A 15,538-nucleotide genomic window follows, 5' to 3' on the forward strand; every position below is an offset into this window, starting at 1 on the left:
TGTGACAAACTACTTTTTTGAGAAGAGCTAAAATTTTTCTGTATGAGATGATACACACGAACTAAATCTAGAGTGGTCATTTCATAAGATATGTAAATCAGACTATCATCCTGCACACCGTAAGTGTACATAGTGATGTCTGTCAATTATTTCTCAACAAAACTGGAAAATTATAGAAGAATTAACACAGTTATCCTGAAAAAAATTTATTGTTGTTGTTGCTGTTTTTAAGTAGGTTTCATGCCCAGCAGGGAGCCCAGTGCAAGGCTTGAACTCACAACCCTGAGATCAAGACCTGGGCTGAGATCAAGAGTTGGATGCTTAAACGACTGAGCCACCCAGGCGTCCCCAAGAACTGTTTTATTCAGGCAACAAATGGGGGGGTGTATTGACTTACTCTGAAAAAGCTGTTCACTCTGTATGTGCCAATCAAACAAAACCCAAAAAGCTCAGCTACCAGACTTGAAGTAGAGGAAGGTCCATCCGAATTGAAGAATAAAGAAAATACAATTTTTATACCAAAAAACTCAATAGCTACTTAATAAATGCTTTTTCTGGTCTCGATAAACATACAAATGACTTGTAAGAAGAAATGTAGCAGTCTCATGGCTCTGATCTTGGCATGTACAGCAATTATACAGAAAATATTTTGAAATGGCTTATGAAGTATATTGTATAATTAACGTTCTCAAAACGTTCCTTCCTGTATCTCAAAGATTATAAATTCTAGCAAAGTTCCAATTATCTATTCACTTTGTAGATGTGTAATTCATTATTCTATCTCATGTAAACTAAATCCAAATAACAAAATACTAATTAATAGTCGTTAATTAGTCATGTAGGGTCATTTCTCATTCTGTTCTTAAGTTTTCTTCTCAAAGATTTTTCAAGGAGAGTTTACTAAAAAGAACTGGGAACAAATCCATACTTTGGAAATCAAAAGGATTATAAGAAACCAGTAGTCCTTGGCTGAGACTGATTTCATCCACGCTCTCCCCCAGGAGACACGGGACACTTGGTAAGATCTGGACATTTTGTCACCACTGGGGGTGGGGTGAGAGGGTGGGATGCTACTGTCTCAGAGCAGAGGCCAGGGATGCGGCTTAAAATCCTACAATGCGTGGGATACAGCCCCCAACAAAGAATTACCCAAGTCAAAAATATTAACTGTACCAGGCTGAAAGATTCTGCAATAAGTCAACTGAAAATCAGGCCAAAAAAAGATTCAGTCTTGAGAGGAGGAAAGAAGGAATTTCACAATAAAACAGTCCAAACCTGTTCACAAAAAGGCTTGAGATTGATCCGGAGAGGGAACGTGTAACAGCTAGTTTCCTTGTATCGTTCACGCTTCACAAAATCAAAATTAAATCTTAATAATGAAACAGTAAGAAAGGGAGGCAGCTTACGTAATTTGGCTGACTGTTGAAAGAAAAAAAATTTAGAGTTGTTTTAAAAGCAGAGTTATAGAAAAGAATACATAATGTTTCTTAAGATATAAAAAAGCAACCCATGATGCAGTTTAAAGAGAAATGTGTCCTTCAAGCACGTTAATTTATCACCCTGGATTTAAGTCAGTACTTGATGTGAATTCATCTCTTTTATGGGACTACAGGTGATGTGACTCATTTATGTTAACAACTAAAAGTTTACAACCCTTTCCTCTCACTCTCTCTGCCTGCCTCTCTGCCTACTTGTGATCTCTCTCTGTCAAATAAATAAATAAAATCTTTAAAAAAAAAAAGTTTACAACCCAAGTTTATGTTTTTAGTGTTGATATCCTATAATCAAAGCTATCTGATGAAAGTGTTGTAACTGTGCTCCCCCTTCTAACACTGCTCTTACCCTGTGTGAGTCTTGGCCTACTTGGTGCCTCCACTTTGTCTGGCACGCACACGGTCCTTTTATTTATTGAAGGACTGGAGCTCCTTACTTGGACCTACAGACCTATTTCAGTGGATCTGAGTTGTTGAAATTACATGATCTGCGTACTTGAATTTTCATGGGGAGAAGATTCAGTTTTCATTAGATTTTCAAAACGCTCTCACTCCCCTAATGTTAAGACCCATAGATTGGGGTTTTACAATGATTGTCCTTAAAAGCAAGTAAAAAGGCATTTTTTAATTTCCTTGCTTTAAAACAAAACACTAGATGAAGCTGCTTTTTATTTAAAAGTCATCAGCTTTCCCCAACCCCTTACTACGAATAGTATGTTAGGTAAGGGGTGGCAAAAAATCCTTTCCATCTATAAAATCTTCCTTAATTATATTATCCTTACATATAAGAATCTAACATTCCTAAAAAGAAATTTAAAACAATTCCACAAATCGGGGATTAAAAAACAGCAACGTAACTCCAACATGTTAAAAAAAAATACAACTGAAAAACCCAAGTATCTCATCTATACTATGGCTGAGAAAAGTCTGCTCAGAATAAGAAAACCTACTTGAGGTATCACAAGCAAATGGAAATTGAGGATGCAATTTTAAAGGTATTGAGATGAAAAAATTTCCACTGAGAAAGAATTAAACCAATAACATAAAAAGTACATGCCAAGAACTGCTTTCGTTCTTATTTTACTAATGTGCAAATTAAGTTCAACCAAAATTAAGAATGTGTTTAAGTATGCTTCTAAGACTTTTCATCTCCTGAATTTTATGTTTATTAGATTGTAGTTTTAACACCAAATGGAAATACAAAATAGATAAGCAGAAGATAAATGTCTCCATTTGGGTGTCACAACAAGGCAAAGGCTGAATGGAAATACTTATTAAACAATGTAAAATTACCCTGGTTTCCCAATCCTACTGTGAAAGCTACAGGCATGGAGTTTTTTGCTTGTTTGTTCATTTGTTTGTTTTTTACATTCTCACTTACGACCCCCAGGATCAAAATCAACCCTGTATGTTATCTGAATCAGTCCTCATTCTGTTTCATGGAAAATTCCGTAACTGTCAGCTCTAGGAAAGGTGCTCTGTTACAGATGATTGCAAAGACCCATCTTTTGTGGTAGCTCTGTAAGCGGATGCTCACTAACCACAGACTGGAGAGCCCATCACATCATCCGGCAGCAGTGGAATAGTTTCTAACAGCTGTCCCCCTCTCATCCTTTAGTACGAAACCCAGTGGTACCCTGTCAAGCCCTTTAATTGGCAAGATGAGTATTTCCCACTGGGGGAGGCAGAGGGGGTGTATTAGACTAGCTAGTCAGGAAGTGTGTATCTATCCATATTGTCAAGTAACTCCGTGTACAGAAAACAAAGCTGTCTGTTTTCATGGTAGTAAGCAAAGAAAGCAAAGCTCAATGAGCTCCTTGGCAGCAATAAAAACCTGTCACCTTCCTCTTAATGTCACTCTGTAAAAAGCCAGGATACAGGGGGTTTATTTAAAAAAGGCATATTTAAAAAACACTGAGGTACACATACATTTTTTCCTGGGACAGAAAGAAGTTGAGAGAACTGTCAGGTTGAAAGCTTAAAAAAAATTCTTGATTGCAAAAAATAAAAATACATATATATGCAGAATATAAATGTTTTTTCAATCCTTAGTTCCAATGAAGAGGTTCACGTGTATCTTCCAGACTTTCTCATACAAGCAGACTTCACTTGGCAAACCTTCATGCTACCAGGTACTGAGTGGCTCCCTGGGAGAAGGCAGGTAGCTGTCTTACCTTTGTGGCTTTAACCAGCCTGTCACAAGTCCCACAGTGGTATAGGTTGTCACAGTCAAACATTTCCTCTTCTACAAACATGGTCCAGAGGGCATCTTCCAAACCTGACACGTTTTTGACTGCTACTGTTAGATCTAAGAAGTCTTCCTGAAATACACACGAACATAATATGAAAAAACAATTTTGCAGTGGTTCACGAACACATCACCAACTCCTACATAGACTGGGAATGACATAACTTTTCCCTAAAACACTGTAATTGTATGAAGATACAGACTTCCCGATGAGACACAGTGAAATTCACCACACAAAATTACCCAAGTCCAATTATAATTTGGCTTAAAATACGTCCAGGTTTCCTTAAGTTCAGTGTAGCTATAATAAAACCTATTTTAGGAGGAACTAAAACAAACCACCAAACACACATCTGAACCGAGAAGTGTGCGGTGTTTATCAGTTCTGTCTTAGCCGTGGGCAGGGCTAGAGTCCCTAGTGTAAACCCCACTTCCTCCTCCTCTTCTGCTGCAGCTGATGTACCAAGAAGTCGTAAGAAAAAAACTGTTTTGAGCCAGGATAAAAGGTATTTTTATGAAAATTAAGAGGACAGTATTTTGCAAACAGGAGTCCATCGACTCTACAACTGCAACTGAATTGTAATTTACTTACAGTAATAAACACTTAAAATCTGACACAAATTGTTCAGTTTTGTGTGTGTGTCTGTGTGTGCACACTAGCATTACTGTAAGGGGTTATTACAGGGACTGGAAACTAATGAGTTCTAACTGGTTCATGGAAGTTTAAAGTAATAAAAACACCACTTATATGTAATTTATAATACATATATATGAAAAGTGAATGTTGATAATTTATTATGTGCCTTCATACATTTATTTCTCAAAATTTCTTTGCAAATTATTATAGAATGGTTAAGTTAATCATATGATAACCCAGACACACATTGTCTTAATATTTCCAAACTAGGCTGACCAAACCCTCTAGGAGCACAGGCAAAAAGGACCAAAAAGTATTTTTTATTCCCAACTCTTTCATAAAAAGCAGCAAAAGAATACATATATGTATCCAAAAAAGCAATTAATGCAAAATTTAGAAAATGGCATTTAATTTTTTATTCATACAAACACAGCAATTTTCTTTAACTCTTGCCATAACAAAAAAGGAGATTTTTATTAAGGGACAACTGTTCAGTGATGTAATTATGTGCTACAAAAGATTTATAGAGCAAGCGGAGATTATTCCATCTCATGAGCAAATTTCTAATTTCCAATGAGATTAAACGGACAACAAAAGCTCACACATATAAGTGAACTTTCTGAAGGACATTCATAAATGAAATCCAGTATTTAATTATACCTGTTTATTACTGTAAACATTCCTTACTGTTCTCTATTTTTATTACTTCCCTAATTAACTTTGGTCCCCACCAACCATGATACTGGCTTTCTCATGAGGACACAGACCTCTACCTATAAACATCCCCCAAATTTATTTTCAAATATCTGAAGCTATGCTTTAAGACATTTGCTTCTTTCAGTTTATACGAAGAAATGTGGATTACAAATTTAGGACTGAAGTGTAGTTAGAGTAAAAGAAAAAAAACATGATAAGGTCATTTCTAGTAATAAACACTTTGCTCCTCGTGTATTACAGATCACAAATTTAATTACGTGCATTAGAACTTATGACTTATGACTACAACACGCTTGCATATTCACCTGCTTTTCACTGACATTCTTACACTCTTTACAAACAACCTGGTTAACAACGGTTCCATGATACAGACGATTGATGAGGTCATGGCCGGAGGTCCCGACTAAAGAGGTTTCCAAAGCACTAAAGAGAATTCGATTCAGTTCCTGCACATCATGTTGCCTCATTTCCTATAAAACAGGTAACTTTTAAGTGGAATTTTGTGCTTCAGATTTTTCAAAACAGATTTTTAAAGAGGTATTAGTTAAAAAACACAAGATTTATTTAGAAATCCAAAGGTGAGTCTTGATCAAATATTAAGGATGACTAAGCTAAACAAACTGGGACCAGGGGAAGAGATCGCTACTTTTACTTTCACTCCAAAATGAAACACGAACAGGGGGTGTTCAGTGTGTACATACAACTCAACTCACTTGAAACAGGAAAGAGCTTTTATTCTTGTGGGAAACCACACCCATGGCCGCGCCACCGAAGGAGAAGAGGGAAGAACACAATAGGCACAGAGCAGTCTCGAAGGGCTGGCAGAGTAGGCCCGGCACAATCTCACTTCTATCAGGGGATCCGAATTACCAGCATTTGAAAAGAACCAGAATTTACTGCTTGCATATACGGACCAAGTAACACAGAGATGAGAAAAATTCTGGTGGCACTTGCTTCACCCCACAAGTGAGGCAACTGTGTGAGAACAGACCAAACGCTTTAAGAACGACAGATACACCAGAGCCAAGGGGGCCACCAACACGCAGAAGCAGAGCAAAGGAGGAAGAGCCGGGGTCGGGGGGGCCAGGAGATGAGGTCGTGGGAACCCGCGGGAGCTGGTGTTGGTGCCTCGATGGGGGGTGGGGTGAGTGCTCTTGAGAGCCCGCCGAGAGCAGAGAAGTGTCTCCTAGAACTTGGCACATGGATGTCATGACTGACTGACCAGAAAGGCAGAAAGGAGGCAGAGAACAAATGAAAGGTGAAGTAGAGAACATGAGGGAAGACAATTTTAAAGAAAAGTGTCACATGAAAAGCAGCTGGTAAAGTGGAGGGAAGCTGGAGCGAGTAGTGGGCCTCAGGATCTTTTTTCTAATTTTTCAACTCATGATCACTGCCTCTGAGGGAAACCAGTGCACGTTTTCACGCTGCTTCTGAACAATTCTAAGTTTGGCAAAGGCGCCTAGGCGCCTCTGAGTCCCTCTCTACCAGTCCTAGCGGGTTTCCTGAGAGATTTTATTTAGAGATTAATAAATAAGGGTTTCACTGCTTTAAGGGTGTGAAATCAGCAACTCAGTAGACGCTCAGGATCAAAAAGGAAAAAGCATCAGCTGATGATGAGATTAAAAAAACAACATGGCCCATCCCTCCAGCAGGATATTATTTGGCAATAAAAAGGGATGGAGTGCTGATACACACTATAACGTGCTTGAATCTTGGAAACATAATTTTAAGGGAAAGAAGCTAGTTTCAGAAGATCTCATATCATCTAATTCCATTTCTGTGAAATATCCAGAAGAGGCAAATCTAGGAAGGTAAAAAGGAAGTGGTCATTGCCAGGGTCTGGGGGGGAGGGTGACTGCTACTGGGTATGGGGTTTCTTTTTGGGGTGATGAAAATGTTCTGAAAGGGACTGTCGTGACAGGTGTACAACTCTGTGAGTATCCCGAACAAGTGCGACTTGTTCCCTCAAGAGTGAATCTTCTGGCGTGTGAATTGTAGCTCAGCAGAGCGGCCATTTTTAAAACAAGGAAGGAACAAGGAATTAACCCTAAGCGACTGCCCTACACCAGAAATTTAATTGCGTGATATCCCATTTTCTTCAAAGTCTAAACCCTACCTCTTCAACCACACAGCATCATCTGGTTTAGGCGTGTTCCTCATTAGAAGACCAGAGTGTAAAGTTTATTTTGAAGGCAATATAACGTTATCTGGTCATTGCCTCTTTAAATTTTGTGATAGTCCCCACGCCTCTCTGTTGCAAGAATACATCTAGTCCATAAAAAAAAAAAAAAAAAAAAATCGAGGCTCATCAATATTGACGAAAAGCACCTTTATTCACTGCTGACATATTTAGTGTTTGCATATAGTGAAGTACCCTTTAGAAACGCCAACAGAAATTCGGAGAATGTCCACATACAGGAGGAAAAGGAGGAGAGACTGGAGAAAAGCGGGACAGGGAAAATAAAAAGACCTGCCAAGAACATTTTCACCCTTTTGCTTGAAGTGAGTGTTCTAATGAGAATACCCAGGCCCAAACACAAAAGCACATCACAAAGGCAGTCAGAATTATTGCCAGTCAGGTTTTCGAGCTGATCAGCAGTTTGTTTTATAAATGGTAATTTCCGTGTAGTAGATGTTGTATCCCAACTAGACTATACGAAGGGTAGAAACTGTAAAAGCCAGCTCTTCTACTTCTCCCTCTATCCACAAACCTCTCTCCCATGCCAAATCAGACCCATTCATAAAATCCTGCACAGTCCAAGTGTCTAGAAATATATCTCTAGCTTGTAGTTACTGAACATGAGAAGTAAGTATTTGAACTATTTCTTCAGACTCTAAGACAAAATTAAAGGAAGTTAGATAATGTCATTAAGCCAGTGTTAACTCTTTATTGCTGATAACTTGGTTCCTGGGAGGAGCTGACCTTCGTACCTCATTGCTGGTCCACCCAAAGCTGTCAGTGAGGTCTGCTGTGGACGCTGCATCCTGGTCCAAGAGGAGAAGCTGGGCAAACAGCCGCTGTAACTGTAACGGTATGATCCGAACCTGATCGAGAAGCAAATGCATTTCTAAATGAAATCTGCTCACATCAGCTGGGATGTTTTAAAAGAACCGCAAACTAGTTTTCTCTTCTTTCCTAGTTCATTCAGTTCAATCCAGAGGAAGTTTAAAACTATTACACAGGGGGAAGAAAGATTCGCTTTTCTTTTAAAATTCTAAGCCAATCCAAAAAGTTTTAGCTATCTGGAGTTTTCTACCTTGACACAGTATGATCAGTATGAACACCCACATAGGCCCTAAGAAACCACCCGACTGATTGCAGCCAATCATTTCAGTCTCTGCTCTTTCACGCCCCTGAAACCCTCAGATAGAGACACACTCCCTGGGGGGAAAATTCCGGTCACGACTCCCGTCCGCTGTGGAGTCTGGACACCTCAGAGGGCTGGCTGCACCTGCCTCATCGTCTTCCTGCTTTATTTGGTGTGGGGAGGGTTAGGGCAGGAGAGAAGGATGCTCAGAGCCTTGTGGGGAGACTGCATGTTCCTATCTAAAGCAAGAATAAGACTTTCGACACTTTTATGGCAATTTGACATTGTCACCACATATATGATCTGCGAGAGACTTGGAATAAAAGGAAATACACAAAAATTGGCTCTTTGCATCACAGGTGGTTTAAGAAGAGCTAGGCCAGATCACAGAAGACTACTATTAAGAAGCACATATCTGGGGCACCTGGGTGGCTCAGTGGGTTAAAGCCTCTGCCTTCCGCTCAGGTCATGATCTCAGGGTCCTGGGATCAAGCCCCACATCGGGCTCTCTGCTCAGCAGGGAGCCTGTTTCCCTTCCTCTCTCTCTGCCTGCCTCTCTGCCTACTTGTGATTTCTGTCTGTCAATGAATAAAAAAAAAAAAAAAAAAAAGCACAGATTTTAGGCTGAAAGCAATAAACTTCTGAATGGTATTTAGAACCAGAAAGAACAAGATTAGGTATGCACTCATAATAAACAAATTCCTCACTCTGCTTATTTCCAGAATATCAAACTGAAATAACACCAGCCCTTATTTTTCTGTTGCTGTTATAAAAATCTGTTCATTAAGTAGATTTTCCAGTAGGCTAGTGTGGGCTAGATGCAAATATCTTCTTGACCAAGCTAGGTTTATAAAGCAGTAGCAGCACTATATTTGAGGTAATTATTTTTTGGAAGGAAGATTCCATTCATTCGGGCACAGAGGCCAAGTCGCTTCTTGAAAATAAAGATTAATATTTGGTAATTAATAAAATTATGAATCTCTATGAATAAGGAACTTAATTCCTTCCTTAAAAAAACATTTAATACTCCAAAAAAAGACCCTGTAAATCACAGATTTAATACCTTTGCATCAGGTTTATCTTTATCCTCGAATGAACCAAGTTCTTCTGGGTCAAGGGAAAATAAAGCTTCTAAACAAAATATAGAAACAGAGATATAAATGATGTTATTTCATTTTAAAAAATGGCTTTAGAAAGCCAAAGCCTCCAGTAAATAAAATCAGTTAAAGATTCAGAAGTATGACTGTGGCAGTATTTATACTGTTACTCTACATATTTTACTTCCTGATAACATTACCTTTAACCACCAACTCTCTCTGAAGAGGCATGCTAAGGTTTCAGTACAGAAGATCTATAAAAGGAAAACTATGCTTATAAAAGTAAAAACAGTAATATCAGAAACCTTTTGCTTCCTATTGCCTATGGCAGTGGGTCCCAAAAGCCACATGAGGAAATATACAATATATAATAGTGTCACGTGTGTTCATCCACAAGCCACATTTGAGGCTTCCAACCACCCTTTTGAGAGAAAGGCCACCTTTAACTCTCAATGCCCTTACTTTTTTGGGTATAAGAATGTCTTTTCTGTGTTAAGGGTAATAACAGATGGTAGTGACCTTACCTGGAAAAATAAGTTGATAACCCAGAGCTAGTCTTCACAACTGTTTTATACTCTCAAGTCTAGGCATGTCCCCCACTGGGGTATATCAGAATGTTATAGGAAGTCTGTATTCAAACTAGATGGGAACTCCTACCAGGAAACTTTGATTTACTCTAGAAAGACGAAGGATGGCATGGGTACTGTCTCCCTCTGGAAACCACCACTGCCTTGGTTATAATGTTATATTCCTCCCTTCTGGCAGGAACTGGGAAGAAATGAACTACAAACATAAAAGTTAAAGCATAAAACCGTACAAGGACTTTTACCATTATTTCCCACTATCTCAGCCACCATGAACCAGTACAGTAGAACCCAATCCAGCTCTACACAAGAAATTGTCCCCAAAAGTTCCAGAATTCTTCTCCCTGCCAGCACTCTGCCAATTCTTACCCCTTCAATAAGCATCAGGATTCCTGCAAAGCCTAATAGGGAATGCATCAGCCCCGCTAAGACACAAGCCCATGCACTTGGCCAGCGATCTCCTTTGCTGAGAGTGAGATGGCCTGGGCTCTTGCTTGGTGGCCTTCTCCATTCAGCCCTATCCTTGCTCAGTGGCCCTCTCTATGACCTGGACCCCTTGCCCACCAATCACCTTCCTTAGTCTCTTGTTAAAGCTACTTTTCTACTTCAACTATATTAAAACTTGGAAAACTTTAACTCTCCTTAGTCATCTATTGAAACATATGTTGAAAATTTCTAATGGTGGAATAACTGAATATATTAGGGAGATATTTTTATGGAGAGAATGGAGTCAAGGACAAATGTCACCACTTTGAAATCCCACATGCAGCTTAATCCATTAGAACGGCCCTGGAAAGGGGATAATGGTATATATTTACTAAATCTCTGGAGGCAGGAAGGTTTTCTAAGCTTAGAAGCAACAGAAAATGTCAAAAAATTTGCTAAATTTGGTAGTGATGGGAAGAGGGATGAGATACTGGATAAAGGATGAGCCAGGTTGTTTGTCCTCAGTATAAGCAGACACTGTGGAGAGCTGAGCCACTCATGCAGCTCTGTGGCTGAAGGCCCCAGTCAGGACCATGGGAAGGTAATGTTCATATTGAAGTAAAGGGATCAGAAAGACTAAGACCCTCGTGGAGGAAGCTAGGTTACAGAGACGGGAATGGGACAAACAAAGAGAAAAACAGGGGCAAGAAATCAAGGCTCCAACGAGGTCAGGCTGGCTTCCTATAGTGGTTTCAAGGAGATTCCCCTATATCCTTACAGTAAATCCCCCTTTTAATTGAACTAACACGAATGGGTTTCTGTTTCTTATATACAGTCCCCCCCCCTTTTTTTTTTAAAGATTTTAATTTTTATTTATTTGACAGACAGAGATCACAAGGAGGCAGAGAGGCTGGCAGAGAGAGAGGAAGGGAAGCAGGCTCCCCGCTGAGCAGAGAGAGCCTGATGCAGGGCTCGATCCCAGGACCCTGAGATCATGACCTGGGCCGAAGGCAGAGGCTTTAACCCACTGAGCCACCCAGGCGCCCCTCTTATATACAGTCCCTTAACTAACATCTCGGGTCTCTGGAATTTCCAGATTTTAGAAAGGTAATAAGAAGGGGTCATAGTATGTTAACATTATATCCCCAGCAGAGTTTGGGATAAACAGTATCCATTAATCAAGGAGTTAATACTCCTGTAATAAATGTATGAATAACCACCCAAGTGAGATAACTAAGACTATAAACCGCCTCACATTAGGTCAGGTTCTGACCCCAAACCAGTTCAAACCAGGCTGTTGGAACATTCTGGATTTCAGAATTGAAGATAAACGACTGTGGACTATATAAATAATGTGATGCCCTGTCTCCATTCTAAAAGGCAGGGCAGAACTGTTTTGGGTAACTCTGGTGGGAATGTTTATTACTTTACAGAAATTTTCAAACTCAAAAATGCAAATAGCGTAACAGTAATGGAGGCTGGCAAAATTGTCTTTATGTTGTATTTTAAATTAGAATTAGAAAAGAAATCCATTGCCTTATTTTTTGTTACTAAAAATTACTGTGCTTCAAAAACAGACACATAGATCAGTGGAACAGAATAGAGGGCCCAGAAATAAACCCTCAACTCTATGGTCAACTAATCTTTGACAAAGCAGGAAAGAATGTCCAATGGAAAAAAGAGAGCCTCTTCAATAAATGGTGCTGGGAAAATTGGACAGCCACATGCAGAAAAATGAAATTGGACCACTTTCTTACACCACACACGAAAATAGACTCAAAATGGATGAAGGACCTCAATGTGAGAAAGGACTCCATCAAAATCCTTGAGGAGAACGCAGGCAGCAACCTCTTCGACCTTAGCCGCAGCAACATCTTCCTAGGAACAACGGCAAAGGCAAGGGAAGCAAGGGCAAAAATGAACTATTGGGATTTCATCAAGATCAAAAGCTTTTGCACAGCAAAGGAAACAGTTCACAAAACCAAAAGACAACTGACAGAATGGGAGAAGATATTTGCAAACGACACATCAGATAAAGGGCTAGTATCCAAAATCTATAAGGAACTTAGCAAACTCAACACCCAAAGAACAAACAATCCGATCAAGAAATGGGCAGAGGACATGAACAGACATTTCTGCAAAGAAGACATCCAGATGGCCAACAGACACATGAAAAAGTGCTCCACGTCACTCGGCATCAGGGAAATACAAATCAAAACCACAATGAGATATCACCTCACACCAGTCAGAATGGCTAAAATTAACAAGTCAGGAAATGACAGATGCTGGCGAGCATGCGGAGAAAGGGGAACCCTCCTACACTGTTGGTGGGAATGCAAGCTGGTGCAACCACTCTGGAAAACAGCATGGAGGTTCCTCAAAATGTTGAAAATAGAACTACCCTATGACCCAGCAATTGCACTACTGGGTATTTACCCTAAAGATACAAACATAGTGATCCGAAGGGGCACGTGCACCCGAATGTTTATAGCAGCAATGTCTACAATAGCCAGACTATGGAAAGAACCTAGATGTCCATCAACAGATGAATGGATAAAGAAGATGTGGTATATATACACAATGGAATACTATGCAGCCATCAAAAGAAATGAAATCTTGCCATTTGCGACGACGTGGATGGAACTAGGGGGTATCATGCTTAGTGAAATAAGTCAATCGGAGAAAGACAACTATCATATGATCTCCCTGATATGAGGACATGGAGAAGCAACATGGGGGGGTTAGGGGGATAGGAGAAGAATAAATGAAACAAGATGGGATTGGGAGGGAGACAAACCATAAATGACTCTTAATCTCACAAAACAAACTGGGGGTTGCTGGGGGGAGGTGGGGTTGGGAGAGGGGGAGGGGGTTACGGACATTGGGGAGGGTATGTGCTATCGTGAGTGCTGTGAAGTGTGTAAACCTGGCGATTCACAGACCTGTATCCCTGGGGATAAAAATACATTATATGTTTATAAAAAAAAAAAAAAATTGGAAGGGGAGGCGAACGATAAGAGACTATGGACTCTGAAAAACAACCTGAGGGTTTTGAAGGGTCAGGGGTGGGAGGTTGGGGGAACAGGTGGTGGGTAATACGGAGGGCACGTTTTGCATGGAGCACTGGGTGTTGTGCAAAAACAATGAATACTGTTATGCTGAAAAAATAAATAAATTAAAAATTACTGTGCTTGCACAGAATGTATTTAAGATAATTTCAGTTTCACATTTCCCTACAGAGAGGATGAACATTTCTTACCTTAGCCACAATAAACGCATACTGGAGAATACACCTTTGAGGTAATTTGTAATCTTGCATAATTGATTACACGTAGAGACAAAGGTACATATTATTAATCAAAAGCATGTAACACAGCATACCTCTGAATTCAGGTGTGAAATGAAGAGTCTGAAGGAGGGAATTGAGGTAACAGGTTCCACCCTGATTTCTTATTCCGCTTAAATTGGTGAATCCCCTAGGAGCTGGTGGCTCCAAGGTTTTGGTCTTTAATTTCTTTTCTTTTCCACACTGATAATTTGACACACTGGAATAATCTTCTTCAAACAGATCCCCAAACATTGTGAAGCTAGATCCTACCCTTAAAAAAATATGACATGTTATACAAATGCTTTTATTTTTAAAAACAAGTTTTCCACACATCTCCCAATCTTATACTTTCATCAGAAAGTTTATCCAGTAGTTTGCGCTTTGGAGACTGCAAGACCTGGATTTTCTCATCCTTGCTCCACACTACCTGGGGGACCACAGACAAGTTAACTAATTTGTGTTCTCATATGTAAAATGGAATACCGACTACCATACAGGGTACCTTAAACCAAATGAGAGATTTAAGAAAGGCACTTGGTGCACAGGGTTTGGCTCACGATAAAGAAAAGCTGCTTTTAAAAAAAGTCATGGTGAAAAAACAAAGAAAAGCCCTCATTATACCTCATCTACTGCTGGGGTGGCAAAGCCAATCCTAGAGTTTGAAAGTTGGCAAGGGCCTGGGGGCCATCAACCGCTTCCTGAAATCTCAGCTTCTCACACTTCTTGTACCAGATTATGACACTCAGAGGAAGCAAAGGAAACAAACTAATCTTTACAGCAGTTTAGTACATGGTCCCAAAGCTAAAGAGCCGGAAGGAGGTTCACTGGGAAAAAAAAAATATGCCATGAAAACCAACGAGCCCAAAGGCCCGCCACTCTGGGTCCAGTGATGCTAACCTTAGCTGTGGGGACCTGCAGGACCCGCTCAAGGTCTCACCTCGAGTGTAGAGGAGGATCACTTGGAGATGAGACACGCAAAACGCCTAGCACAGCTCCTAAGGGACAGGAAGCGCTGAAGTGCAATGTATTCCTTTCCAACCCGTTCCTCAAAGAAAAGCACAAAAAAATGGAGCTTGAAGGCCCGGCCTCGAGAATGTGGTCTGGATGCCGGTCTGCCCTACGCCGCAGCGGAGGCCAGGCCTCCAGCCCTCTAAGCCATCACTGGGCCCAGGGGCGCAAAAAGCAGACGGTCCCCGATGCCGCGTACCGCTGACCCGACGCCGGAGGAGCGCGGTGTCCGGAGGCCGCCCAGGCAGCCCCTCGCCTTGCCGGCCTCAGGCGTGCAGCCCACAGCATCCCTGCGCCTCCCACGTCCCCAGCCCGAGAACCCCAGCTGCCAGTCCCACTTACTGCCTAAAGCCCAGCCCCACGAGCCGGCTCAGACCCACATTCGAAACAACCATACGCGGCCCAAATGGGCGCAGCCATGCTGGTGCGGGGAAGTCTCCCGCGGCCTGGAGCGTGGGCCATTTAAGGAACGCGCGAACTACGTTTCCCAGGATGCCCCGCGGGAGCGCCGACCCTCCGCGCGGGACCTTATGGGTAATGTGGTTCTTTTGCCCTCAGAGTTCGGGAGTCTCGCGGTGGGAGGACTATGTTGGCGTCCCTGTGTGTTCGCGGGTGCGCGGGTCCACGGGTCCACTCGGTCAGACGGCGATGCATTCATTCACAATTTAGAGTTTATATTTACTGCTGTTCGC

General features: G+C 41.0%; 1 protein-coding gene across 5 annotated transcripts in view; it reads right to left on the bottom strand.

The window, feature by feature from the left end:
* The window catches only part of USP40 (ubiquitin specific peptidase 40), a 76,897-nt gene extending 61,597 nt beyond the window's left edge, over positions 1-15,300 (bottom strand). For 3 of the 5 annotated variants that reach the window (XM_046018552.1, XM_046018551.1, XM_046018556.1), the window contains exons 1-8: positions 15,189-15,300; positions 14,776-14,883; positions 13,892-14,109; positions 9,467-9,534; positions 8,027-8,140; positions 5,401-5,565; positions 3,668-3,814; positions 1,276-1,419 (exon numbers count right to left, since the gene is read on the bottom strand). In XM_046018552.1, coding sequence (XP_045874508.1) covers positions 1,276-1,419; positions 3,668-3,814; positions 5,401-5,565; positions 8,027-8,140; positions 9,467-9,534; positions 13,892-14,109; positions 14,776-14,883; positions 15,189-15,241 — 1,017 coding nt within the window. In that variant the 5' untranslated portion in view covers positions 15,242-15,300. The remainder of the gene's footprint in view (positions 1-1,275; positions 1,420-3,667; positions 3,815-5,400; positions 5,566-8,026; positions 8,141-9,466; positions 9,535-13,891; positions 14,110-14,775; positions 14,884-15,188) is intronic. The other 2 variants (XM_046018555.1, XM_046018553.1) reach the window with 2 other exon arrangements.
* Positions 15,301-15,538: the final 238 nt, after the last annotated feature.

The sequence above is a fragment of the Meles meles genome, chromosome 9 (assembly GCF_922984935.1).
Source record: "Meles meles chromosome 9, mMelMel3.1 paternal haplotype, whole genome shotgun sequence".
Taxonomy (NCBI): domain Eukaryota; kingdom Metazoa; phylum Chordata; class Mammalia; order Carnivora; family Mustelidae; genus Meles; species Meles meles.